Raw genomic sequence first — 27382 nt, 5'->3', positions numbered from 1 at the left:
CTCTCTCTCTCTCTCTCTCTCTCTCTCTCTCTCTCTCTCTGTGCATGGCTTTCACCAGATGCCACTTGTGAGGAGAAGTGACGAAGGGACTTGACATGCTTGTACGAGGAAAGGACTTGACTTGCTTAGGTGTGGGAAGGCCTATAGGATGTAGGATGTGAGGATGCCCTCTGTGTGTGCATGGGGTGGGGCAGAGGAAGAGAAAAGAGAGCCAAAGGAAGGTAGAGGGTGAATCATGAATGTGTGTGTGCTGCATCTCATAGCCTTCAACCCGCACTATGTGCAGTGATGTGACGTCAGCCCATATTGTGCGCATAGTGAGAGGACTGACTATCGACCCTTCAAGAGCCTTAGAACGTTTTAACTAATGTATTTTATTTTAAATGACCGATAGGTGATACCCATCTTGAAAAAGAAATTTAGAGAAGAATCTATCAAGATTCTTTCTCTCTATCTCTATGTCACCTTTTGAAAAACATAAAAGGAGAGAGAAATGCATGGCGTCTCTCTCTCTCTCTCTCTCTCTCTCTCTCTCTCTCTCTCTCTGTGGCTTTGCCTAGCCAACCCTCTCCCACCCCACCATTTCCCTCTCGGGTCCTTGAATTGATAGTCGGTGTCATTACGCAAGACAACTCAGGTGGAGATTACAATTTTCTTTCACGGAGGGAGCAGGAAAACTAGGTAGAATCTGCTAGAGAGAGCTACAGAGGAGGGGATGATGGCTAGTACAAAGGAGCAAGGTAAAGCTATTGGCGGACAGGGAGACCTAAGCATGCAAATGCGAGCCTAGGCACTGTGGGCGATGGCTGAGACGAGGCTAGCCAACGTAGAGGCAGGGAGTTATGGCAAGGGCGATGGTGAGAGGGAGAGGGTTTTTCAACCTTAGTATGGATGGAATCTTCTTTATAATAGCTCTATTTTTTTAAGAGTAGAGCCAGTAGCCATGTGATATTTATGAATGCATGTATAAAGGAAGGCTTTTTAATTTTTTTTAAATTTCAAAATGTTACTTTGTAAGTTGAAGTTGTAACTAGAAGAAGATCGTCGAGAGATGCAACACAGGTTCATCAAACGCTGGCAGGCCATGCATACAAACTGCTTGCACAAAAGCGACCTCAGGAAGCTCTTGGGCTTCTGGAAGATTTGGAGCATGATGGGCGGCGTGCCCTTTCGAGAGAGACTCTGTTTTCGCTCTTGGAACAATGTAACAATCGATCGCCCAACCTCACCGCAAGCAGGTGTGCCTTTTCTTTCGTTGTCAACTGTGGGTTCGACTCTTCTGCATATCTAGGGGATCATGCCATTCGCATGTTTGCATCATGTGGAAGCTTGTCAGAGGCAACCCAGGTTTTCTCGAAGCTTTTGCGCCGTAGTGTCTATACTTGGAATGCCATTATTTCAGCTCACATCAAGCTCGGGGAAGCCGAAAAAGCTCTGCGCCTTTTCCACCTCATGCTTGTTGATGGCGTTGATCCAGACAATTTCGTGCTTTCCTGCTTCTTGAAAGCATGTCGTAGTTTGGCTGCATCGATACCGTGCAAGCTGATACACCACTATATAATAGGTGCTCATGCAAATTGCGACATCGTTGTCTACAACACTCTTCTAGACACTTATGCCCAATGTGGGAGTGTAGATGAAGCATGGAAAGTGTTCACTAGTTCATCTTCTCACGATCTGGTCTCTTGGAGTTCAATCATTTCTGCATATGTTAACCAAAGTGATGGCGTACGTGCGCTAGACCTTTATGCTAGAATGAAAGACCAGAATGTGAAACCTGATGCAGTCGTGTACTTGTCTGTTTTGAGGGCCTCAAACAATCTAGGATGCATCAAGTATGGAAGAATGTTACATAATGATTTAGTTAAAGATGGGCTCGAGACTGATCTTGCTTTGGGAAGTAGTTTAGTTGATTTATATGCAAAGTGCGGTAGCATGAGCGAGGCTTGCAAAATATTCAAAGCATTATCGCATCCTTCTGTAGTGTCATGGAGTACATTAATTTTTGGATTTTCTGAGAATGAGCATAGGCTTATGGCCTTAAAGTACTTCACGGATATGCAACAAGATGGCATTGAAGCAGATAAAATAGCATTTCTAAGCGTTTTGAAAGCGTGCAGTGGGGCAAGAGAGGCAGATGTTGGCAGGGTTGTACATGCACAAATATTAGAAGCTGAACTGGAAGAAGAAGTGGCGATTGGGAGCACAATCACCGACATGTATGCAAAGAATGGATGCTTAGAGGATGCGCGCAAGGTGTTTGAAAGCTTAGTTAGGAAAGATGTGGTAGCTTGGGCGACAATTATCGGAGGATATGCTCAATTGAACCAAGGCGCTACTGCTCTCGTGCTTTTTGAGAGAATGCAGCAAGAAGGGGTGCAGCCAAATATTTGCACATTTTTGAGTGGCTTGAAGGCTTGTAGCACCCTAGAAAAAGTAGATGAAGGGATGCTTTTGCATGATGAGATTGTGAGGAGAGCAATGGAGTCGGATGAATTCGTAGGGAGCTGTCTCGTAGAAATGTATGCAAAATTTGGAGATTTACAGGGAGGCAGGAAGCTGTTTGATAGGTTATTCCTTCCAAACGAGGTTTCATATGGTGCAATGATTGCGGGGTACGTTGAGCATGGCGAGGGGTTTAACGCACTTTGCCTTTTTTATGAGATGGATATGCGTGGCTCACATTTAGATGCCATCATATATTTATATGCAATCAAGGCATGTTCTACCCTTGGAACAAGTAAAGAGGGCAGACAGATTCATCATAAACTTCTCAAGACTGGACTGGAGTCCAATCTACTGATTGGAAATAGTTTAATTGAGATGTATATGAAATGTTGGAATTTTCTTGAGGCCTATAAGGTTTTTGAATGCATGCCCTGCAGAGATGTGGTTTCATGGGGTGCATTAATTTCTGGCTATGCGCATCTCACAGATGGTTGCTTAGTAAAGCCCCTCTTGAATGAAATGCAACAATCTGGCTTCAAAGCTAATGACACAATTTTCACTTCCCTTCTCGCTGCCTGCAGTCATGCTGGTCGGGCGAGGGCGGGTTGTGACTACTTCTCATGCATGATGGTGGATTATAGCATTTTACCGAGTATAGAGCACTACACTTGCATGATTGATCTTTTCGGCCGCAGTGGTTGCTTCTTTGAAGCTGAAGAGTTGATTAGAACGATGCCGGACGCACCGAATGTCATTACCTGGACAGCCCTTCTCAGTAGCTGCCGAGCATATTGTAATCCTCTCTTAGGACAGCAGTGCTTCGATCAATTCACACAAACAGACCTTGACGATGGTACTGGGTATTTGCTTATGTTGAATACTTATGCAAATCTAGACATGTGGGAGGATGTTGGAAAGATCCAAGAGCTTAAGTGCAGTGCAGGTGCATTCAAAAAACCTGGAAAAGCTTGGATCGAGATCAATGCTGGAGTGCACGAATTTATCGTGGGAGCAATTATTGAGTCCTTACCTCCAAAGCTGCATAGGTTAGGTCAAGTAAGTAGAAGTGAAGGTTTTGTGCCTATGCTGACCGTAGTTATGGAGTGAGAAAGGTCTATTGTGTATAGGTAGTTCCAACTTGTCAATGTTATTTTTAAGGAACGCAAGTGCCGACTCCTCTTTATGAAGTTGAAGGCCATCACCAGTAGGGGTAGGCTGAGTAGATTACACGAGTTTGTGGTGTATGCTACATTGGTGGAGGAGACCTGCTCAACTCATCATCTATAGAGTGCTCTCAATTGCTTTACCAGCGCAGTTGAAACCATTCTCGGGATTGCCAATCGAAGACATGTTGATGTGGTCGGCTCATTTTGATAACATCGCAAATCATCACAGGGCGGATGCTCCCAAAGAAATGGAGTCATGCACACTGCTGGAGGGGGCTGCTGCCACTGGTTTGTCCAACAGAGTGAAGAGGCTAAAGGTGGCGTGAAGAGGTTAAAGGTGACTGGGTCTCTCTCAACTCTCTACGAATCCAGACAGCTTATAGCCCAGACAGCATTGCAACAATTAAAAGCACTAAAGCAGCAACAGCTAGAATCCAATGATATTAGAGGAAACGAAACTTTTCTTTCTTTGGCCTCGTCTTCAACATGATCTCTCTTGCCGGGTCAGCGACCAAGGTCCCACCTCTTATCATGCGCATTTCAGATTGTGCAACGAATTGAAGGTGCAAATCAAGGCGACGACAACAACATACTCGTATCACAGCCGATCGCACTTTGACAACCAGCAGAGGTGTCCAAGATGTCCAGGAAAATACTCGAAGAGCTCTCCTTGTTCGAGTCCAGCAAGGGAGACCAAAATGTTTTTACTATAACAATTATGGGCATATCAAGAGGCATTGCTGGAGGCTTAGGGCAAAGCAGCAAGTACAAAATGCAACGGATGATGTTGCAACCCTAGCAACTTTGCTGGAAAGCATCTAGGTGGGGTGGTTGATAGAAGGGCACCCCGGCAAATCCAAGCTTCAATGTCTGCCGGATGCATGGTGTGTTCGATACTATTTTAGCTCATGGACGCACCTCATGAAGCACTTGGGTACTACGAATTCCTCAATTAGCCAGCACGTAGTTATCCAATTAGGACTCCCAACCATCCAACTCCACTAGCAGAGTGCCAGTGGTGAGCTCAAGAGGTTAGGAGTGCGCGAGGCCACCTTGAGGAACCTTGAGGAAGTAAGGCTGGGTGGTATGGGATGCCCGGTCTTACAGGTGCCCGTTTACGTCCTCGAATGTTAGCAGCAAAGGGGTGCTTCCGGTTGGCGGCTACGCCCGATCTTGTGGTGGTGGGTGCTTGGCTCACCCTTAATAGCCTGAAGGTTTTCCGACCGGGCGTGGTGGTCCGGATGCTGCATGTATCATGGGGTTCTCGTTCCGGTCGGCTTCTCTCTCAATGGAGATGGAGACCTGCGGGCTCCTCCTTTATTCGGCTTTACCTCTCAGAGTTTCTGTTTCCACGTCTCTTGGCAAGGGTCTAGTTGGTGGCAACTGCTTGTCCTCCTGTGGCAGCCGGGGTGTTTCGGCCAGGTCTCTCTTTGTTCCTTCTCGTTCTGATGGGTATTTGTGGTATGTTCGGTGGGGTAGCTGCCCTGTTCGCCAAGTCTTTGATGTTCTATAATGTATTGTCAGTTGATGCTATGTGTGATGCCCTGGCTCGATTGGAGCAGGGCTATGCTTGTTGCCCAAAAAAATAAAAATAGAAGTTTAATATTTTTTAATGTAACGGACCAACGTTTTTTAATTAAAAATTTGGCCATCCTTGCTTATTGGTGCATTCCATGCTTGATTGATGAGTGCGTGTACTTTCTTGTTAATTCTAGATCATAAATCAAGTGTTTGGTTGAGTCTATATATACATAGACAACCTCCATCTCTCCATGCTAGGTCCCAACATGTCTTGTGGCTCCTAGAAATCTCCTCCACCTATGTCAACAACATTCTCATTCAGTATGGGAAACATCATCGACAACATACATGGGCCACATAATGCCACATAGGGGCATTGTTACCCAATAGGAAAAAATACTCAGCAAAACAGTAACCAGAGAATGTTCTTACCATATGATTGAGGTAATGGCCATAGAGGGAAGAGTAGATTTGAGCAACCTCCTCTTCTCATTGCTAGGCCAGCAAGGTAGTCACGTGTAGACACCTTCCAATCCCAGAAATCCTCTAGCAGACCTATCTGAGAAGACACTCAATTAGCACCACGATGCCATGGCCCTCCTATATAGAGCTTATACATTTTATAAAAAAACAATTCTTGAATCATGACCAAGAGCATAACTTGAATTTTTCCTTTCAGAAACCAACTTGTAATATCTATTTTAGGAAACCAACATTACAAGGTCATACGACCCAATCAATTTTTCGAAATGTAAATTTTGTTGGAACAAAGGGCTAGTCCCAACTCCTTATTAAAAGCCTTGTACTTCAAAACAAAGTACTCCTTATTGATGATAGGTCAGCAGAGGGAAAGCCACCCCATGCAAATCAACAAAAGCCTCCCAAATCAGCAGAGGGAACGACACCTGCGCCTGACACATTAGCATTTGGAATAGTACAGATGGATCCCACGTCAGTGTTCAGGATTTCGACAACGCCATGACTTTAGAGCCTGCCACCTCATTCCAACCTCCTACAACCATGCATTGGAGACTGTGCATGTAGTGTGCAGACTGTCACCTCCTCTTGGCCCCCCTCCCCCTGATTGTGACGGGAGGGAATGGTCCCGAGTTGACCATTCCCATAATATGTGCTCCCAACATGGCTCCCGGCTCTTGCCGATCGCCATGGGTTGCACATATTATGGGGAATAGTCAGCTCAGGACCATTCCCTACCCCATAAACACATCGTCGTTACATAATGATCAAGCCGAACCATTATCATGGGTTCCCCATGCAAGGGATCGTCTCTTAAAGCATCCTTAGTATACCAATCAACAGAGAAAGAAAAAGCCAAAACCACCTAACCTTCTCTTGAACAAAGGTCTTCCTAGAAAATAACCATGGGTTACTTTAAACAAACAAGTGTTATGAGGACAATCATACAACCAAGCAAGCGTTCTTATACACAATTGTATAAGAGCTCATGCTCATAACAGAACGGCAAGGGTCTTGAAAGATCATACATGAGGGGGAACTATCTACTTGAGATGTAGACAGTTCCTACTCCATCTCTTCTTTGTGGATTTCATCACATGACACACTCAAGAATGTTAACGATAACCACCAAAAGAAATTACACCAAGGGAAGTGGGCTCACCTCTTTAGATAAGCTTACAGGAGAATCTCTGTGTATCCATGCATGAGCATGAAGAGGCTACTCAAGCTCCTCTGCTATCCTCAAGACCAAGCAACACGAGGTATAGAAGGAAGCGTGGACAATGAGATCCACGTGAGGAAAGTGAGGCACGAAACGCGAAACACTCCTCAACCGTCAGATGTGTCCAAGTTTACTTTTTAGGTCTTAGTTTACTTTTCAACATTTTTGTTTACTTTATCTGTTTTTGTTTTCCCCATTTGAACCAAATGTACACATGCATGTGGATAGGGCATGAGCCTCTCACAACGGCCACTTGTGTTCAAATCCCATATCATGTGTTCGGGGCTCTAATTTTTTGGTTGCCATCTGTTGTCCTCGAGATTTGCCCCCTTCAACCCCCTCTGTTGATCCCACCACTTGGGGTCTTTAATTGGTTGCCATCTGTTGTCCTCGAGATTTGCCCCCTTCAACCCCCTCCGTTGATCCCCACCACTTGGGGTCATTAAAGACCCCATGCAACTTAGTGTTAGGAATTGGATCGTGCTAGCTATGGTGGATGAAAGAGAAACATAGCGTCAATGTGTGAGTGCGTGTGTAAGCAAGGTTATCACTCAAGTGAATTAGGTTTCAAGATAGAATTAGCTTGGACTCATAAACACAATCTTGAGTATTGACTTAGCTTAGCACAAGCTCACCATAGACAAGCATGTAATGCAAAATGGAGTTGTTGTTTATTCATTCATGAAATGAGCTTTAAGTAGCTCTACAGCCTTGCTCCACAGTATGTGGGATAAATTCACTCTCCTCTCCTTGACTCACACCTTAGGACAAAGCTCACACTTTACAATCCTCCCCTTTAGGTTTGGACTAAGACAAGATACTGAAGATGCATGATCCACACAGGCTAACAAAATCCACATAGGATGGTGATATCCACACACGAAAATAAAGTCCACAAAGGATGGTGATATTCACACAGGATGGTAAAATCCACACAAGAAGAATCCACTAAGGATGGTGATGTCCACACAAGATGATAAGATCCACACAGGAAAAAGTCCTCCCCTACAAGTAGAGAGTCGCATCTTCAAAATGGGTCTTCATAAAAGACAACGTTGCTCTCGTCTTCATCCTTTTTGTCTTCTACTATGTGAGTTGATCCTCTGTCGGGTCTCTTGCCTTCGTTGCTTCTACTGTTGCTTTCAACTGCTTCATGGTCTGACTTCGTATCCTCCCCTCGAACGAGTGCTTATGTCCCCCTTTTGGTTGTGCAATTAGGCTTTATTTCATGCGTCATAATGACATGCAACAATATGCTAATATCCTATGAAAAGGTTTATGCAAAAAGTAATGCTCCTTCCATCTTGGTCATACTCCGAGAGCTTAAACATGCGGTGTTTCTCATACACTTTGTCACAAAGTCTTCACACATGGAGAGATTTTAGCAATTTGGAGACTCTCCAATGCCAATGTCTATCCCATTACAAAAGAACATAATGTCATCCATGTAGACAAATACAATTACATACATTGCGAGAAGTTATCATGCTTGGCTGCAAGATCAATGTGTACTTTGGAATTTCCCTTCAATGTGAAGCTCCTCTTCACCGTCAGTGCAGCCCCTCTTCACAGATAGGGGAAATAACTCTTTGTTTTTGCTTTTGATACTCGAAAGAACTCCTTGAAGCTTGGTAATGCCTCGGTCGGTGAGAACGGCCCCTTTGGTAGCCCTTGGATGCTCGATAAAATTTTGAAGTTTCACCCTCCCTTAAATTGGTTGGAAATGCCCTTTGAAGCTCGATGAGATCCGCCTTTGAATGCCTTTTGGAAGGCTTTGAAAGCTTTGGTTTATTTGCCTTGGGGAAGCCCTTGAAGCTTGGCAAGGTGCTTTGCTACAGTTTGGTGGGAGCAAGCCCTTAAAGGGCTCTCGGAGGCTTTGAAGTCTTTTGGAGGTGTTACTCCATGGGAGCAGGTTCTTGTCAGGCTCTCGGAGGCTTGAGGCAGTAGCGTGGGATTGCCCCCTTGAGGGAGTTGATGGTGAGCTCTTGAGGCTTCTTGAGGCAGCGCGGGAAGGGGGGCCCGAGAAGGGGCTTATCTTGGTGCAACCGGGTTGTGGGAACCGGCGCTAGTGCCAATGGGCAAGGCCGGGCAGTAGGGCAGGCGCGGGCAGGCTAGGCGGGTAGGGCACCGGTCGGCAGAGGACAGTCACGCGTGCATCCGTTCGCCAGCGCCGTCGGACGGACAGTCGGCCGGCCTCGTTCGTTCGCGGACCCGAAACTTCAATCAAATGCAATTGAGCGCCGTTTTCAGTTCCACCAGTGGGGGCCCCAAGTGTGGGTGTGGCCCTTCGCCTTTAAAATGGTCAAAGGTCCTAAAAATAAGAGGTTCCCACCACGTGCAATTTGATTGAGGCCTTTTTGGGCTTGTTTTTCCACAAGGTTGTGGTGAGCATTGAATGCTCCTTCCTCCCCACACACACAAAGTGCCTCTGTGGCTTTGTTCTGCAGAAAATTCCAGAGAATGGGAGTGAAAAAAGCTAAGCTTGGAGCGTGAAGAAGAACAATCGAAATGCAACAATCTTGGCTCAATGGAAAGCTCTCGAGACAGGCTACGCACACACACCAATCGTAAATGCCAATTTTTCTAAAATGAGGAGCAGATTTTGAATGCAAAATGCAAGTTTCTAATGACAAATTAATGAAATCTTATGCTAATTAATCTTCCAATAAGCCAGTGAGTAGTGGCTCAAGAGTCTTTAGCTCAAGAACTTGCTCATGCTAGCCAATGGAATACTAATTAGGCATGCGGTATGCAAGAGAAGAGCAAATCAAATGGATTTATCTAATGATGATAGAGTAATGCTAATTGTACTAACACACAAATATATAACAACAATTCTAGCTAGCACACCATGGCTCTGATACCAAATGTTAGGAATTGGATTGTGCTAGCTATGGTAGATGAAAGAGAAACATAGCGTCAATGTGTGAGTACGTGTGTAAGCAAGGTTATCACTCAAGTGAATTAGGTTCCAAGATAGAATTAGCTTGGACTCATAAACACAATCTTAAGTATTGACTTAGCTTAGCACAAGCTCACCATAGACAAGCACGTAGTGCAAAATGGAGTTGTTGTTTATTCATTCATGAAATGAGCTTTAAGTAGCTCTACAGCCTTGCTCCACAGTATGTGGGATAAATCCACTCTCCTCTCCTTGACTCACACCTTAGGACAAAGCTCACACTTTACACTTACACATGTGGCTTTGCTATGGAGAGTGGAGCAATTAGAAACATGATGAAGGCACGCTTACTTGGAAAACGTGCACATTTGAATTGCAGATCTACAAGATTTTTTAGCCCATCTTAGCCTTGCTATGTGTTGGGTTAAGGTGGGAGTTAACCCCTTCTCTCTTATTTAGAGAGAATACCTATGGCATAAGTGTCAAGAGTGAATATCCCCAAGTCTTGCTTCTTAAACATAAGGGTTCTGGTATGGCCAGATAGTAGACATGTTTAGCAAGCAAGCTCACTGTATTCCTATCAAAAAGACTATTAAGGCACACCAAATGGCAACCCTCTTCATATCCCAAATTTTCAAGCACTATGGATTGCCAACATCCATCGTGTCAGATAGAGATCCTAAAATGATCAGTAATTTTTGGAAAGGTCTTTTTGAAAATCTAGGTTCAAGATTGAATTTCTCTTCGGTCTATCACCCTCAAACGGATTTCCAAAGTGAGATAGCCAATCTTACGATTCTGGATCTACTAAAGACTTATGTTACCAAATTAGATCAACGCTCACAATGGGAGAAGTACTTACCCCTTGTAGAGTATTTGTACAATAATATTGTGCATACTACTATGGGAAAGGCACCTTTTGAGATTATAGAGGAAAGACCTAAGAGTCCCTTGCTACTTAAAATACATGGGAAGATTTTCAATGTTGATGAGTATAGCCGTTACCTACAAGAATCTTTCCAAAAGATTAAGGAGGCTATATCCATCTCTCAACAAAGGCAAAAGGCTATTGTTGATAAGCACAGAAGGGCCTTAACGTTCAAATAAAATGATTGGGTCCTACTCAAGTTTTCCAAGGCTCGATTAAGGCAAACAACGGGCAAAAATCCTACGGGCCATCAAAAGTATTATGCTAAACTAGCAAAAAGATATTATGGTCCTTTTCAAATCTTGAAGCCAATCAATGACATGGCTTATCAACTCAAGTTGCCCAACCATTGGCTCATACACAATGCTTTTTATGTGAGCCTACTTAAGCCCTACAAAGGAGAGCCACCAAGTGAACCAATTATTGAAGGCCCCCCAGAAATCGAAGACCAAGAAGAGGTGCTACAACCTGAAGCTATCCTTCGGTATGAGGACAAGGTACTACGACATGGTAAGATTATCCGACGGTATCTTAATAAGTTCAAAAATTATCCTTTTGAAGATGCTAGATGGATGCAAGGAATACAACTTAAGGATATAATGAATCTTGTCGATGCTTACAATGCTACATTAGAGTAAGCACATGTAAATGTTTCCTTTAAATGATCAATGTTTGTCTTATGAGACTAATTCTCTTTTTCTTGTGCACAAATTTAAGTAGTGTGCATGCTTAAAATCATGTTTGTGTTGACGACGTCTCTTAAACACCAAGTAGAAATTGTCACTCTACTTTGGAACTATGATATGGACTAAAGAGCAAACATGCTTGCGGCAGCTAAGTCTCCCAAGCCCCAAATGGATTAGTCATCCATCTTGGAATGATGTAGTGGGGTAAAAAGGGATCCTCTACCCGCTAAGAAACATCGACTAATGACTAAGGCTTATCTCTTCTACCTCATAGTCAAGGACGACTATGATTTCAAGAGAGAAGTAATGTCATAAAATCTAATATCTAACCAACCCAAACGATTTTCTCATATTAAACTGATCATTTAATGTGGGAGAATAAATGGGAACAAGGGTTAGAATATAGACATGTGCTTATGGATCTATCTCAACATGGGGCCAAAGTCAAAGGGTCCAAATGAGAGATGGTATGTCAAAGAGCTAGCAATGGAGCTTAAAGACCTTAGGGTTAGCTTCATTAAAGACCTCCAAAGGCTAGTGTTAGAAGTCCTTAGACCTAGGGCCTTAGGTTACTCTAGGCCCATACATTTGGTGTTTAATAAAATTAAGATGCTAGGCATGCTTGATGACTAAGGTCCTTGGCCAAGCTAGCCCTGTGCTTAAGGTGTTCCAAAGTCAATAAGCAACCCTACAAAAAGGAGGGGGGGGCTACAAGCTAGGGGCATGAGAGAGAGTGAACCCATGCTCATGCTAAGCCTATACTGGCTGACTAAGGTGCTTGAGGTGCTTGCTGACTAAGGTGCTTGAGGTGCTTGATGGCTAAGGTGCTAGAGGGGATGAAGGTGTTCCAAAAAGTCAAATCAAGGCCTACAAAGGAGAGGACGAGCCATGAGAGTAGCGGATAGGCTCGAGTGTGCACTCCTTCATCCAAAGGGCACCCCTTGCTCAAAGAGGCAAAAGGGACACATGTCAAGCCCCTAGCTAGGTTGCCCTCATGGTGTGCCTAAAGCCTATTGGTTGGCCTCTAAAGGGGTCCGATGATAATTTAGCTAATTAATTTAATTGTTTAAGCATTTATCAAGTCCTCTCTCTCAAAGGGGAAACGAGGACACTTGTCCAGGGACTACCCTATTGCTAGTTATGACCCAGGCTTGTGATTGGCTAGGTTAGTGAGAGCCAATGAGCTTCCAACAAGGCCAAAAAGAGGGGATCCACCCAAGAAACATGGGGGCTAGCTTGAGGAGTATACTCTCCCACACACACACACACTCTCTCTCTCTCATTGTGTGAAGTGCAAAGTGTAAGAGCTCCATCTCCTTCTCCAAGCTTATTGAGAAGTGGAGAGCCTACACCAATACTCTTGGCTATGGAATGCAAATCCAACCAAGAGCCATACTTCAATGCTTAATCTTGCCATCTTCTTCATCATCATTATTATGCTATTATGCTATGCTATGCAAGGAGAGTGATGATAAGTGAGGAACTATCTCTTTCTTGTATGTTACTTCTTCTTCCTCTTCCCTACCCTCATTCCCCGCTAGCTCTTCCACCTTCGAAGGTGTTTGAGGCCTTGGGACTGATGTCGGGGATGGTTAATGCTTTTACAAAGTTTATGTTATGCTTGTGATGCATAGAGCTTTCCATCTTCATTGCATTACCTAGGTCACAAGGAACACAATATTGTATTGTACCAAGTCTCTCTTTATGGGAGAATCTATAATACAAAAGCCTATTGGAGGGGGGAACGGCTCCACATTAATCCGGTCCTCAATCGTTGTCAAGTTCTCTAACTCTCTGTCTTGCAAAAGTATCTTCATGCCAAGTTAAGTAAGTCTAATGGTTGTGTTGCTACCACTAATTAAGTTCACCCTCTATGTTCTCAAAGTAGTCTCATATGCTCACTCTAGTTCTCTTAATTCGGCTATTCTCAAAGTTTATAAGCCATTTCCATTACAATTAGAGTACTTCTTTCTACTTCATTAAAAAATTATAAAGCCTCTACTTGTTATTTTTCATGAAAATTTGTACAAAAAAAAGATATTTTATCATTAAATTAATTACACCCATTTGATTAACATAAATTATCATGCTTGACAAAATTATAGAGAGAGAGAGAGAGATGAATGAGTGACACGACCAACAATTTTCATAGAATATAATATACAAAATGTTCTTAAATCATCTTCCAAAAGATCTCTATAAGTAGTTTGATCTAAATCTAAACCCATGGCTCCTACTCAATAAAAGAGAAATTGAATTGTCGTTTGTGGATGTGCTGGCTTCTTTATCTTCGAGCTCGTCATCTTTTATCACATCATTGTCATCATGGCAATCATCCTTGCTGAGGTTGGTGGCTCTAGGACTTGAATCATCAATCTCTCTCTCCTCTGTCTCCTCCTCATGCAAAGTAGTAGGTAACAGAGGGTCGAAGATGGTCTCCACTTCATTAGAGGCAAAAATGGTTTCTCCCCGAGGTGGTACAGGAACTATAAACCAAAGTTTTTGTTGATGTATTGATGGGATATAGATGACCTATAGAAGAGAAGTTCAAAGTGAGTGACATTGTTATTATGTTACAAGCAAATAAGGGTAAAGAAGGTTTACCCTCACCTGCTCACAGTTGCATGGCAAAACTAAGTTGTCATACCTCCTTGTGTGATACACACTAGAACCACCATGTAGAGCCCATTCTCATGCCATCTAGACACATTTGCAAACCACTTGCACTCGAAGATGAAGGTATAAAAGTTTCTAAAATTGACCTTTAGTTTTCAATAGTCCCACTTTACCTGGCTTCATCACCATTTGTGTCAAAGTTTCCTATGACGCCATCGATGGTGGCATCAATGTGGCATGTACAAAAGTGTCAACCCTTTGACCACATAGAGTTAAAGGAAAGGAACTATAAAATAGAAAAAATTATACAATAAATTACAAGAATAAAATCAAGAAAAAACTATGCAATATGGTTTTAAGAGTATGAGTACTATACCTTTGGTATGCAACCTTGTGCATACTCCCATTCTTTGTCGGTGATGTCCTCTCCGCGTGCCTTTGCTTTGATCATTCTCTCCGTTCTCTTTCAGCCTTGCGTGCCAGAGCATCACCATTGATGCACACAGATCAATGGGGAGCATCCTCAAGCCGGGGGGGGAGGTGCTCCCATCTACTCAGGCACTTTTTCGAGGGATCCAAAGTCCCTCGTTCTCTACATGCTCCAAGGCAATGCGCCTCAAGCGAGGGATTGTCCCTTTGCACTTGGTGCAAGGGCAATGGAGTTTTTCCTTGAGCCATCGCTTGCATTCGGGACCGTTGGGAGGGGCACAATCCCAATTGTCCTACACATGCGTGAAATATAGTCAAGAAAAAAATACATGTGCTTGAAAAAATAAATAGGTAGTAGAGAGGGGGGGGACTAAAATTTCAATAATGAAAGAAAAGAAAGACTAAAGAAACAATTTTAAAAAAATATAATAAGTAGGAAAAGAGGGGTGTGAAAATAAAAATAAAATTGTATCAAAAGAACCGTTGGTTAGAGAGTCGAGGTTGGAAAATCTTGTGCCTGCAACATTGAATTATTTTCCAACGTTTAAAAAAATCAAAACGCGATAATATTTGTGGTAGTCCACGCGGTAATATTTGCGATAATACCCGTGGTAATAATTGACACACTTAAAAAAGAAACAAAGCAAGGTATGCCGCGTTTTTGGCATACCTTGCTCAAGTTTCTCTACCCGCCATCGCACCTGCAATGCCATCTCCTTCATCCCCTCTCCCTCTCCCCTCTCTCTCTCTCTCTCTCTCTCTCTCTCTCTCTCTCTCTCTCTCACACACACACACACACCTTATTTCTATGTATATTACCTAACAACTATGTTTTAAATCACACCCTAGGTTTTTTTAACACATATTGCCTTGCTCTAAAATAACATTCCCGTATTGCTTTCATTTTTTCTATAAATTTTCACTTAAGATATAGCTTAACAACTATCGTTATAAAATAGTGCCTATTTTCTCGGCTACACTGGAATAATATCCACCGTGGGATGGTACCTCTAAAGGGTTATAATGGTAAAACCAAAAACGTGGATAGTTAATTTGGCAGCAATTAACGAGGCTTTGACTCTCACTCTACAGTTGTGCCACACACACTCTCTCTTCCCTACCATGCTAATGGCGCGTAGGTTACTGTGTTCTACAGAATCGAGCCTCATCAGAGGCGGTTGCTTTTGTTTCCCTAGTAAAAATGGCACCATGCCTACTCAAAGCGTGGAATGATGAGGGATACTGCTCGCTACACGCCATCTTCTATTTAAAGAGGTGAGGGTGCGTTCCGCCTCTCACTTAGCCTTGTGTGTGTTTGATTTGCGTAAACTGAAAGAGAGGACTGTGTGCATTTATTCTCTGTTGTGTTGTTATGGAGCTTGCAGCGCAACCTACACAGGTCGGTTATTGTATATTGTTCTTGGTATTATGGTTATCTCTCCTTTGTAAATATAGGTCTAAAGGTGATGTAAGCACCTTTGCTTAGAGGCATGTAAACCTTTTAGCTTAGCTTGGTAAGGCACACTGTGTGGGTGGCTAAGTCTGACAGCGTATGGCGTTAAAAGGTTGACTGGTAAAACACTTGGTATGGTTGATTAGATGATCCAGTTACTTTATCTGTTTATGTTTTCTTTTCTATGAGCTTTGATAAGCATTTCACTGCATAAAAAAACAGGGCACCTAAGTATTGGGAGTATGGGGAATCAGTTGATTGGTTTGCTTCACAATAGTCCTCACAATAAGGAGGTTACCGCCGGGCTTGTTAAGCATGACTTAGGAGCATCATAAATTGGTAGGGTGTCCTTCCTTGAACGCGTATTGTTCATAATTTTTTATTTTATGGATATCGCATCCCGTTTACCTCTTTGAAGTAGGTAGAGACTTATAAGATGATACAAAAACTTTGTTTTCACCGTATTTGATTGTCAATGATAAAGGTTTTTTATTTTTTATAAACTGTAAATTGTGATTGGTTTTTTCCATAACGAGCTCATTAGGGATATCATCTAAGTTGGATTTTTTTACATGGGTTATGGTTTTTTTTTTTTGTTTATATGAACGGCGTTCACTTGTTTTGACTGAGTATCGATGATGCGGTGAGGAGTAAGCATCGTAAAAATTGTCTACTTTACAAAAGTATGTTGTAGCTTTAAGAAATGTAGTACTGATCTAATTATCAAGCTTAAACTTGTTGTTATTTGAAGGGTTTAGCATTACTTCCTTCCTCTTAGCCCTAAAAACTTGAAGGCCTTATTTGTCGGACACAACTGGTACCTGGATGCTATATCTTGTTGGCCTAGCTTTGGCTATCTCTGCTCTTGGGCAAACTACACTCTGTCGTGATGTCTAACTGGCCTTAAATCGTGCAAAATATAAGGTTGGGTTGGACACTCTCTGCAAGGTTATTGAAGGATTGGATCTTTTATGCCGATAAGACACTTGGATCAGAAGGGGTGGTGGCCTTCTGATTAAAATGATATGTATAATAATATCTATTAAGGTTTTTTTTTTATAAATGGGGCTATATAGAAACCATCTGTCTAACTATCTCCTTAAAATTTAAAAATACTCTAAAAATTTTGGAGTACATGAGCTCTTTTGGACATTTGTTTTTAGTTAAAAAAGTTGTAAGTTGAACATGGATAACAACTGATATAGTCCATTGACACATGTAAAACACATTCAAAGCTAACGTATCTGTTGTTTTGTTTGAATAGATGCAGGTGAGGACTCTATCTATTCTTTGATTTTTTTTTGCTTAAAGCAAATGTCTGTAAATGATTACACTTACATCTACTGCTGGAGAAGTACTTCTAATATCAGTTTATACTGGAATGAGGCTTCATTCTCATAAGCTTTGTACAAATAAGACTGAGTTGTTTTTGTACTTATCATTGCTTTTTCTCTAAAGCCAGTTGTCTTTTGAATGTTAAAGTTAAATTATGTCTTATTATTTAAGTAAAAAGAGCTACACACACACACAATTTTGGAGGACCATTATAGAAAGATGCTCGTTGGCGTCAAAATGTATAGAAGACGGGAACCACCTCTAGCAGAACTGGCGGATATCAGAAGCTTCCAAAAGCAGTAACCAGTAAGTTACCACAATAACCGGCAATGCATAGCCATCCAGTCACTAGTCCAAGAGCTTATAAATAGTACCCACTATTCACTTTTGGGGAACTTTGGTGGCTCTTGTAATGACATCTTGTACTACTACACTCTCTCTCTTTTAGTAACTCCAAAGCCGCTTACTTGCATACTTTGTACTTCCAGTGTTATCACCAATTGTACTCTGAACATTTCACTGAATACATTTACAGTTTCAATTCCAATTTCTGTGTCTTTCGTCATTCCAGTTTTAGTTTTGTTTTCCAGTACTCTAAAGTCTGATATGATCCTTCTAATTCTAACATCTCTAACTCTAGTACCAACTTGGAATAGATGACTGAACACATCTAGATCATTCCATTTTGGCGATCACGGTGGTTTGAGCTCGATTGCTCTAGGACATACGAACTATCTCCCAACTAGGTATTAGAATTAATGTATATCAGCAATGGCAACCAGAAGGAGCACAAGAGGCCGACGACCAACCACTCAATTTAGGGAGAATCCCAACAAAGTTAGTCCGATTCCAGAGGAGACTAAATTAGGCTCCAAGAGGGGCACTGCTGAGAAATCATGGGATTCACAACATTCCAGTCATTCCAAGCGTTGAAGAGCTGAAAGGGCTGAAAGGAGAAGTAGGCCTCATGGGTCTCATAAAAGTCAAAAACATACTGATGAGAATGAAGGGAGTCGAAGAACTCATCGCTCATCACATAAGGCCGCCAAGAAGAAATGGCCTCAAAGATAGACACAAAGAACTGTGAGGTTGATACTGATCAATATAACAAGAAGACGTCACCACATGGGAAGCCAGTGCACAAAACCAGAGTCAATAAAAGCAATGAACATTCCAACAATCTAAAAATTTCTTTTTCAGTATTCAAAGGGGGGAAAAAGGATGACCTTGATGTACACATACAAGATTTTGAGCAGTATGCAGAGCTGAAGGACATTGATGAAGATGAATGGGGGGAGTATTTTCCCCAAACATTGAAGGAAGCATCTTGAAAATTGTACTAACATTACCTAGCTTGTCGATTGAGATCATACAAAAATCTCATCGAAGACTTTAAGATGGAATATTTAGACAACAGGGGGTATGATGATATTCTATGTGAGCTTGATAAGATCAATCAAGGGAAGTTGTTAGTCTCACAAGCTATGTGTAAAAAATCAAGGAACTCACCAGACAGCTACAAGAATCTCCCTTGGAGAAACAACTGAGAACTTGGTTCTTGAATGGTTTTGGAGTAAGAAATTGAGAGAGCAAGAGGTACCAGCACTGACGAAGAAATTTAATGACCTAGTACAAAGTGCAGTAAAATTGAAGCAACATGCAAAGAAGGAAAAGGGCCACAAGATAAGACAATCCTGTGAACAGGCATACAACTTAAGGAGTGTGATGGTGGTATTTCCTTGTGTCAGACAAGTTACATAGAGACATTGCTATGTAAGTTTGGACTTGAGGATTGCAAACCCATTGCCACTCCCATGCAAACAAGTTAAAAAATGAGTCTTCATGATACTGGTATCCTGCAGATTTCACTCTTTATCAAATTGATGTTGGTTGCCTTATTTATGTATGCAACACGAGGCAGAATATTCATTTTACAGTCTTACAAGTCAGCAGATTTATGCATAGCCCAAGGTCTAAGCATATGCAGGCTATTAAGAGGACTTTTCACTACTTGAGTGGCACTTTACATCTTGGCTTGTTTTATCCCAAGGGGGAATCTTTGTCGCATGCTTTTTTGGACTCAGATTGGGCTGGTTGTTTTGACACATGAGTGTCCACAAGTGGCTTTTGTTTCATGCTCGGCAGTTCATGTATCTCATGGTTGCGCAAGAAGCAACCTACTGCGGCCACTTCCATTTTTGAAGCTAAGTAGAGGGCAGTCTTCACAGCTACGGTTGAGTGTGTATGGTTCAGACACCTTATTGGCTGATTTGGGTGTTGGATAGGACACTGCCAACACTATCTACACTGACAGTCAGAGCGCATTGGTAGTTGCAAGGAATCCAGTTTTTCATGCTCACACAAAGCACATTGAGGTGCATTACCATTATGTCAGGGAGAGGCTCTCAGCAGGAGATGTCAGCTTGGCTTATGTGCCAACACAGAAAAACCTTGCAAATCTTTTCACAAAGGCATTATCTCGACATGAGAAGTTGGAAATTTTTCCAAAGCTTTGAGATTACTCCCCTTTGTGGACAGATCATGTCCTCACAGAGCATGGCACTTCCCTATACTCTCTGTGCCAGCTCACGTTCACCACATCACTCCCATGGGGGATTTGTTATCATACATGTGGTAGTGATGTGTATGAACACACTTAGGACCGCTAGGGCAATTTTTCCCTCACTAGGAGGTTTTTTTCCCTTTACATTGTATATATGTCCATCACTCTAGGGCTATCTATCTTTCCATTGCACAGTAAGTAAAACACTCTCTGTTGTGTGACTTGAGCTTCCTTCGTCTTCTCCAAGCTGTGTGTGTTTTCCTATAACCCTAATTCCAACAGCTATGGTGCCATCTGTACAACTAAAAGAGCTAACGTGCACTTTTGAATTGCGCACCACAACCATTTGACTAAATATAGTGATAAGAGTATGAGATGTGACACTCACGAAGGAAAAGATCATGATGTTGAAAACAGTGCTGCATAAACTACGCATTGTGGAAGAGGTCATCACTAATGTAGAAATGATACTCGCGTATGATTACCCATGAATCCTTAGAGCTATCCACCTCATCAATTGCTACCTCTGCATGACGGTAAGATAATGTATAAGGATCGCCACCTTCAAGAGCATTGAAAAAGGTTAGAATACATGAAACATCACTTTTTATTCATACGGTTAAAAATGCAAAGCGAATGTAAATTTATCCAAACATTATCATTTGTATTTGCTCAATGAAGTAATATTTGGATTGGATCTCTTGTTGTGGGAAAAAAGGTGTTGTCCTCTACGAAATCCATGACAGACACCACAATGTCAATGGGGAAGGAGACAAAGCATCACAAATCTGATGATCATGCCACTTTGCATATGTGCTACGCATATGGATACACAAAGGACCTAAGCGTGCATGAAGAAGAGACATGGTGCACTATGAGGTGTAAGTTGCGGGATGTACCACCTTGAAGTCCTATGTATATTTGGTAGTCATATTGCTGCCATGTAACTATCTCATCCGCGTAACCATCACTCAGGACGGGTGTAAATCGTGAAAGATCCCCACATTGGACACAAATGCCCTTCACATAAAAAATCTGATGGTAGGATGCCCCGGGCCACATGCTCACACAACAAAGAGTGGAAGAAGTCTCGGGGTCCCATTGGGACCTCTCCAAGCTTCCAACATGCCCTGAAAGAGCATGGAACACATCATTCTACATATGAAACTGCACATAATATCTACAACAACATGTCTCTCTCTCTTGCATGAATCACACGTACCAAGGCTTGTAGGCCTTGAAGGAGCACTCACCAATGATGATCTTGGGGTGGGCATCTTGGAATGCATGAAAGAGCTGACTCTACATAATCTCTAAAATTATAGCGCCATGCTGTATATATTGCTTTCAATCAACCCTATGTCGAATTACCTTTTTGAAGTCTAGCAAGGCGCGATAATTACCCTCCCAAAATTGACCTATGAGCTCTCTCATGCATGAATCTAGAATGTGTGAGTATCGTGGAGCACGCCCATTGCTCGCTCAAATCTCCTCATTCTCCCAAATCAAGTCGTTGTCTCCTAAGGCATCCAACATGCAAGGTAGACCGGACGAATAGAAAACACACAAGAAGTTTCCCAAGAAATACATATGACAAATGTAGCTGCCATTGCTGCGGTGAGTGTGCGACAAGCTGCAAGTGTATCCATGGAGCCTCGCTTAGATAGTACAATGTACTGCAATGGTCACCATAGCTTGACAAGTCCTTAGACTACAAATCTCTATAGCTATGCGGGCCTCAATGACACAAGGGTGTCGCAACAAATGCTCAAGCACCTGAGTACGTGAGGGAAGATCAATGCCTCTCAAGTACGTCCCTGCAACGATGCATGCACGATATCTGATACCAGACATGCTAAGTGAGCGTCCCATCGCCGAAGGAGTAGGCTCCAAAGCTAAAGTAGGGTCCACACTCATCTCCATGCCAACTCTAGAGGGTGCTCCAAGAGTAAGCAAGGGAGATCCACTAAAAGAAATGAAGCGATTAAGCTACGTCAATGGATTTGTAAGGGCCTTCTCCTAGCCCTTACGCAAGGCCAACACATCTAAGCCACCGACTTAAAAAGATGAAAAAGAAAAAGAAAAAAAAATTCGAGTAAAAACAAATCCATACAAGCGATCGTCAACAGAATGGATCAATTCAATGGCAAAGATCTAACCAAGTACTTGCACGAGTATGTGAAGGAGATGGAGCTGCATCGCGTATCTGAAGGTGAGATGATTCAAAGCTTTGAGCTAGTTTTTGCTCCAAAAATTAGGGAACATGGTTCAATTCAAGCACCAAGGTATACTCACGAGCCACTTCCGGCTTACGCCATGGGAATAGGGGCATAACTAATGCATGAAAAATTAGCTTTTCATTTTAAGAAAGTTAACATAAAGAAAAAGATAAGGAAAAGGGGAAAGATAAGACAAGTAAAAAGGAAAAGAAAAGATAAAAAAGAAAAAGAAAGAGAAGATAAGGATAAGGATAAGGATGAGGTGAGTAAGTAGCTTGTTGAGAAAGTTTTGATAAGCATAAGTTATCAAAGAAAGATAAGTTATTAAGATAAGAAAGATAAGTGAAAGCACTTATCAAAAATGTGCATAAAAGGAGGGCTTCTCTTCTCATTTTATACTTCCCTTCTCATTTTTAGAAGTGCAAACTTAAGAGTAAACTTGTGAAAGCCATAGCCAAAGCTCTTTCACACATACCTTCTACACACACACACCCCTCCAAGAGAAGCCGTGGCCAAAACCCTAATCAAGTTTGTCAAAACTTGATCTTCTTCTTCACACCCTTATCTCAAGCTTTCCATAGCTTGAATTCCTTTTGCCTCTTGCCATTCTCTCATTCCAAGTGGTCTAATTGGTAGTCTCCAAGAAAAGCAAAGAGAGAAAGATTCGACTACGCCAACAAGCTTCTTCAATCACCCAAAGCATGGAGAAGACTCTTACCATACACACACCAAAGTATTTTTTTCTTGTCATCTTCATGTCATTGCACACCTTAAACATTGGGTTACTCTTCATTCTACATTAATTCATGCTTAAGCTCTCACATTTACAGAAGCAAACTTTTCTCTTTCTTAGAAGGACAAGTCAGTAATTTTCTCTTGTCAATTACCAACGTTGCTAACCACTAACTATGCTATTATTTCAAGTTTCGTTATTTCAAGTTCTCTAGATTATCAGACTTTTATGGCATAGAGAGAGTAGAAAGCACTCTCTTTAACCATAGGTGACTGGAGATCATACTTATATTTCAAGTTCCGTTCTCTATATTATCAGCCTAATATGACATAGAGAGAGTAGAAAGCACTCTCTTTAACCATAGGTGATTGGAGATCATACTAAAATAACATGCATGTTGGATGATGATTAATATCTATGCGTACCCTTAAACCCCACCAAAAATATCTTTCTCTATTTTTAAGATGCACAAGATAATTGCGGACAATTAATATTGATTTTTTTTGGAATTAACCCTTCTATTCAAAGTGGCATTATAATTTACTCTAAGAAGAATATTCTTATGAAAGGTTCACAAGTTTTTCTTTAAATTTAAGAAATAGGATTTTTCTTCTTTCAAAGAGAAAAAGAGCATGTGTATAAGATTTTTTTAGTGATACAAATAAGTTAATACTAATTCTCTCAAGGAGAGTTAAGTTTTGAAGGGTAGCTCTATCTTAATCAAAGGAGTTTTTCCTTAGAAGTGGATATGCATTGTTCATTTCAAGTTTGTCTACTTTCAAATTTGTTTTTGCAATTTTGAAGGGAGGAGTAAGGGGATAGCTTCACAGAAGTGATTCTCGTGTTGCTTGAACATATAACTCCCATCGCTTCCATGGAGATGCCCCATGGATGGCAAACGATGGAAAAGGATCAAAATCGGATTCGTCGAAATCGTGTTAACTCGAAACTTACGTCGAGACAAAATCTAAACTTTCGAGAGATTCGTTGTTTCCTTAAGGTCTTGTTTGAGTCAAAACTAAAAGAAAATAGGAACTAAAGGATTATAAATTAAATGAACCTAATATAAATTTCAAATAGGATTAAAAGTTTACTGAGAAGATTTGACGTAGATAACCCTAGCATAACATAGAAGATTTAAGTGTGAACTTTGTCTTACATGTTTGGAAAGGCCGGCGCAGGTGTGTTTATCTATGGGATGCAATGAGGGGTGGTCCTTTTCGTCTAGGATTGATAACCGTTGGTCTATGTTTGGAGCTCGAGTTCATTCACTGTCCTAGAAATGGGATTGAATGCGAGTGAGTCCCAGCCGGCAGGTAATAGGGACCTGCGGATGCGTCTGAAAATCGACATAGTCCGGGTAGGCCTGATGTCGACGGAAAAAGGAGGAAGGAAAATTGGATCCATGAAGGGATCAAGATAAGGGAGGCCCACCTCAAATGAATGATGCAAGTGAAACGAATTAAAACAATGAAAAAGTACAATTTTGTAACTCAAATTGACTCAAACTTTTTTCCATAAGGACCTTATGGTAAGAGTCATAAGATAGATGAAAATCAAAATGAGTGGCAATGTACATTGTTTTTTAGAATTTTTTTATAAACTCTCTCAAGATCCTCTAAGCAGTCTTTGCTATTTTCTGAGCTAGATCTTTTTAAAAAATAAAGCGTTAAGGATTGAACTTTTTTGCATAGTACATTCTTCGGATCATGATATAATCTTGCAAAATAAATTCTACCTCATTAGATATCTGGTGTAGGATTTTGTAAATAAAAATTCAAACAAAGAAAAATAAATAATAATTACGTAGAGATCCAAAAAATTACCAATAAATCAAGTTATATTGTTTGTCAAGTGAACAATTGATGTGCAAAAGAGAAAGTTGCAAGGCATGACATACTGAGCCAGAGTAAAAAATTAAAGATCAAAACTTTCCATTCGGTTTAACACTATGTGTTTTGTGTGGTCACCAAATCTTGCCTCTTCAAAGAAAGTGCAAGCAAGTCAAATATAATTAGTAGTGTCAAAAAATTGACTATTTTTGGCAATCATGGTGGAAGAAACTGTTGAAAGTGTGTACATCTTATTATGCATACATCCTATGGTGTAGAGTCAAAACAACAAAATGAGGTGTCCTCTAGCTCAATGTTTGCAACTTGCTAATTGAGCCATTCTACTATAATGATTGTGTCAGAACTTATAAGCTGAGAACTCGTCACTATAATAAATCATACATCGTCCATGACGTAGAACATAAAGTTATCTTTGCTTCTCTTTAAGTTTTATCTATCTCCTACATCTTTTATATTTGTATTTTCCATTTTGTGTGTGACAGAAAGGACATATATTCACAACAGTGCACGTTTCGACTGCAGAACCACGACTCCAGCTCGACAACATTGCAAGTTTTGTTATTTACATCCAATTCCCCATGCATATGGGTTTCCTTGGTCCAACACATAAATCCTACGAGGCAGGGTGCACGGGCTTCCATTTCTTATAATTTATGGAGAGGCCACAATGGCAACTCTCCACCATACTTTTGTATGGAACTTCTACATGACGTACACTATATATTTAGCTTTTTCACTTTGTGTTTAACTGCAAGACAAAATGTTTAACTATTCATACTGCTTTTCTATAGCTTGACATAAACATCGGCCTGTAGCTTGGACAATGGAAAAAAAAACACCTATACAAGATTGCCAGGTCAATAAAGCGCTTCATTCCTTGTTACAGTCCATCAATTCTTTAAATATTTGCTTGTTTTAGAATTTTTACAGTACTTCCTTTAGTTTACTTTACCTGCATGTTTTTTTAACTAGTATACACTCGATGTCGATCAACATCTAAACATATTAATTAGACATAGACTTCCTTATAGTCAATGCATGTTATGTATTCTAGTAGTGAATGCATGTTTATTTTATTTTAAAAATACTTGATAACATTGTATATATGTCCTTGTTTGTCACATACTAGGTTTCAGTATGAGGTCTCAAGGTCTACAAAACCATAATTCAAGCATCAAAAGGCTAGGGAGCGAGTTGTAAGCAGAGTGACTAGCTTACCATCCATATGCTAGGTCATGGTTTAAAATTGCTACATTGTATAGAGATTGGACCATGCAGTGTGACATTCTTGCTCACAATCTAGAAATATGTCTCTCTTGTGTGACAACAAACCTTAGATATAATGATAAACAAAATCATCAAACAAATGAAATAGACAGCCCTGCCATCCTCACCTCAGTATGCTATAGCGCGAAAAAAACTACACATGCTATAGCGCGAGGATTACTAGAGCGAAGGTCACTGCTAGATAATCCACTAATATCTTGGTCGAGTAATGCTACTATACTCTACAAATCATGAACTTTTCACTTCAACCATTTCAAATGTCCTTGCTTTCAACATCAAGAACAGTCCTATATTGCAGAGATGTAAGTGATGGCTGAACGACCACACAAAAGAATAGGATTGTGCATACTGTCTGAAGACGTTCTGTACAAAATGATCCATCGCCATTCAAAACCACAACCCAGGTTGACCTCATGGATCAGGTCCATAATAAAAGCAGTTTCTCGATTATGGAAACATTGGGTGAGCCATCAAGACGACCCGCGTATACCACATCCGATACGCATGAGTTTGACTCCATATAGCTTCACAATGGAGATATGTTTCTCAATCGTATTGCATCCTTCATGTACAATGGCTCGCCAAGCCGGATGTCATATTTTAAAGACATCACAATAGAGTCGGCTAATTTTTTGTTCTTATTTCCATATGGACATGGTCAAAATATAACAAATATCGAATACATTGTCTACTCTATCACATATTGTAAAAATGAAGGCAAGTACATAGGCGTCATGAATAACTACAAAAGAAGAATGACGAAACATACTCGACATCCATCTTCAAAGATGCAAAGTGACGTTATACGTTACCAACCATTCGATATATATATATATATATATATATATATATAATCCCGTTTGCAAGAATTTACATGTAGCACGTACACTAGAAAAAGCATTCATCAATAGACGTAATAACACAATTTCGGTCGGTTATAATGTTCTGTGAGCTCCCCCCCCTCACTGCAAGAAATACACGTTGAAATAAACATGAAAGATTGAAATTTTGTTTGCCATTGCTGCCCATGCCTCAAGTTGTCATTTTGCTAACAACACATCCTCTTATTTTTCTTGATTACGCTCCATGGAGTGTTGTTCAAAACAATGTATCTCGTACATTATTGCTACGAGGATCCACTTCCAAATTCATGGACAAGTCTTAAAGATAGAAAATCTGTCAAGAGATTAAAAAAAACATTAGGCATAGAGACAAAATAAGCACTCTACAAAGAAGAGTCACGATGCAGCTTGGAAGTATTTTAGCTTTGACCACAAGGTTGGCATGAACCACCTTCATATGTGCGAATGGGATATATAGGTATCGAGGACATCTAAGGCAAGAGCTTCGGAGATGCTGGATGCATAGATGTCTTGATGGAATAAGAGTGTCATCTTGGTTAGAGCCATGCTCGCATTATATAATTTCGTGGCAATGGCTACAAGATTTTTTTGTCTATTGCTTTTTGTACTACAGGGACCTAGGATGGCATATACATCTTGATTGTGGATCCAAGTAGCATGCCATTGTGCATAGAAGAGTTC

General features: G+C 41.1%; 1 protein-coding gene and 1 pseudogene across 2 annotated transcripts in view; both read left to right on the top strand.

Annotated features, from left to right (window-relative positions):
- Positions 1-27382, top strand: part of LOC147448603 (uncharacterized) — a 315839-nt pseudogene that overhangs the window by 95846 nt on the left and 192611 nt on the right. The gene's annotated exons all lie outside the window — the stretch shown is intronic.
- LOC147448606 (pentatricopeptide repeat-containing protein At5g27110-like) lies at positions 1032-5257 on the top strand. Its single transcript, XM_086521173.1, has one exon. The coding sequence runs from the start codon at positions 1309-1311 to the stop codon at positions 3553-3555; it is 2247 nt and encodes a 748-aa protein (XP_086377299.1). The 5' UTR covers positions 1032-1308; the 3' UTR covers positions 3556-5257.

This window comes from Adiantum capillus-veneris, chromosome 10 (genome assembly GCF_014529385.1).
Source record: "Adiantum capillus-veneris isolate H3 chromosome 10, ASM1452938v2, whole genome shotgun sequence".
NCBI classification, from domain to species: Eukaryota; Viridiplantae; Streptophyta; class Polypodiopsida; order Polypodiales; family Pteridaceae; genus Adiantum; species Adiantum capillus-veneris.
The sequence above is the reverse complement of the archived record's forward strand: the minus strand, read 5'-3'. Positions and strand labels throughout refer to the sequence as shown.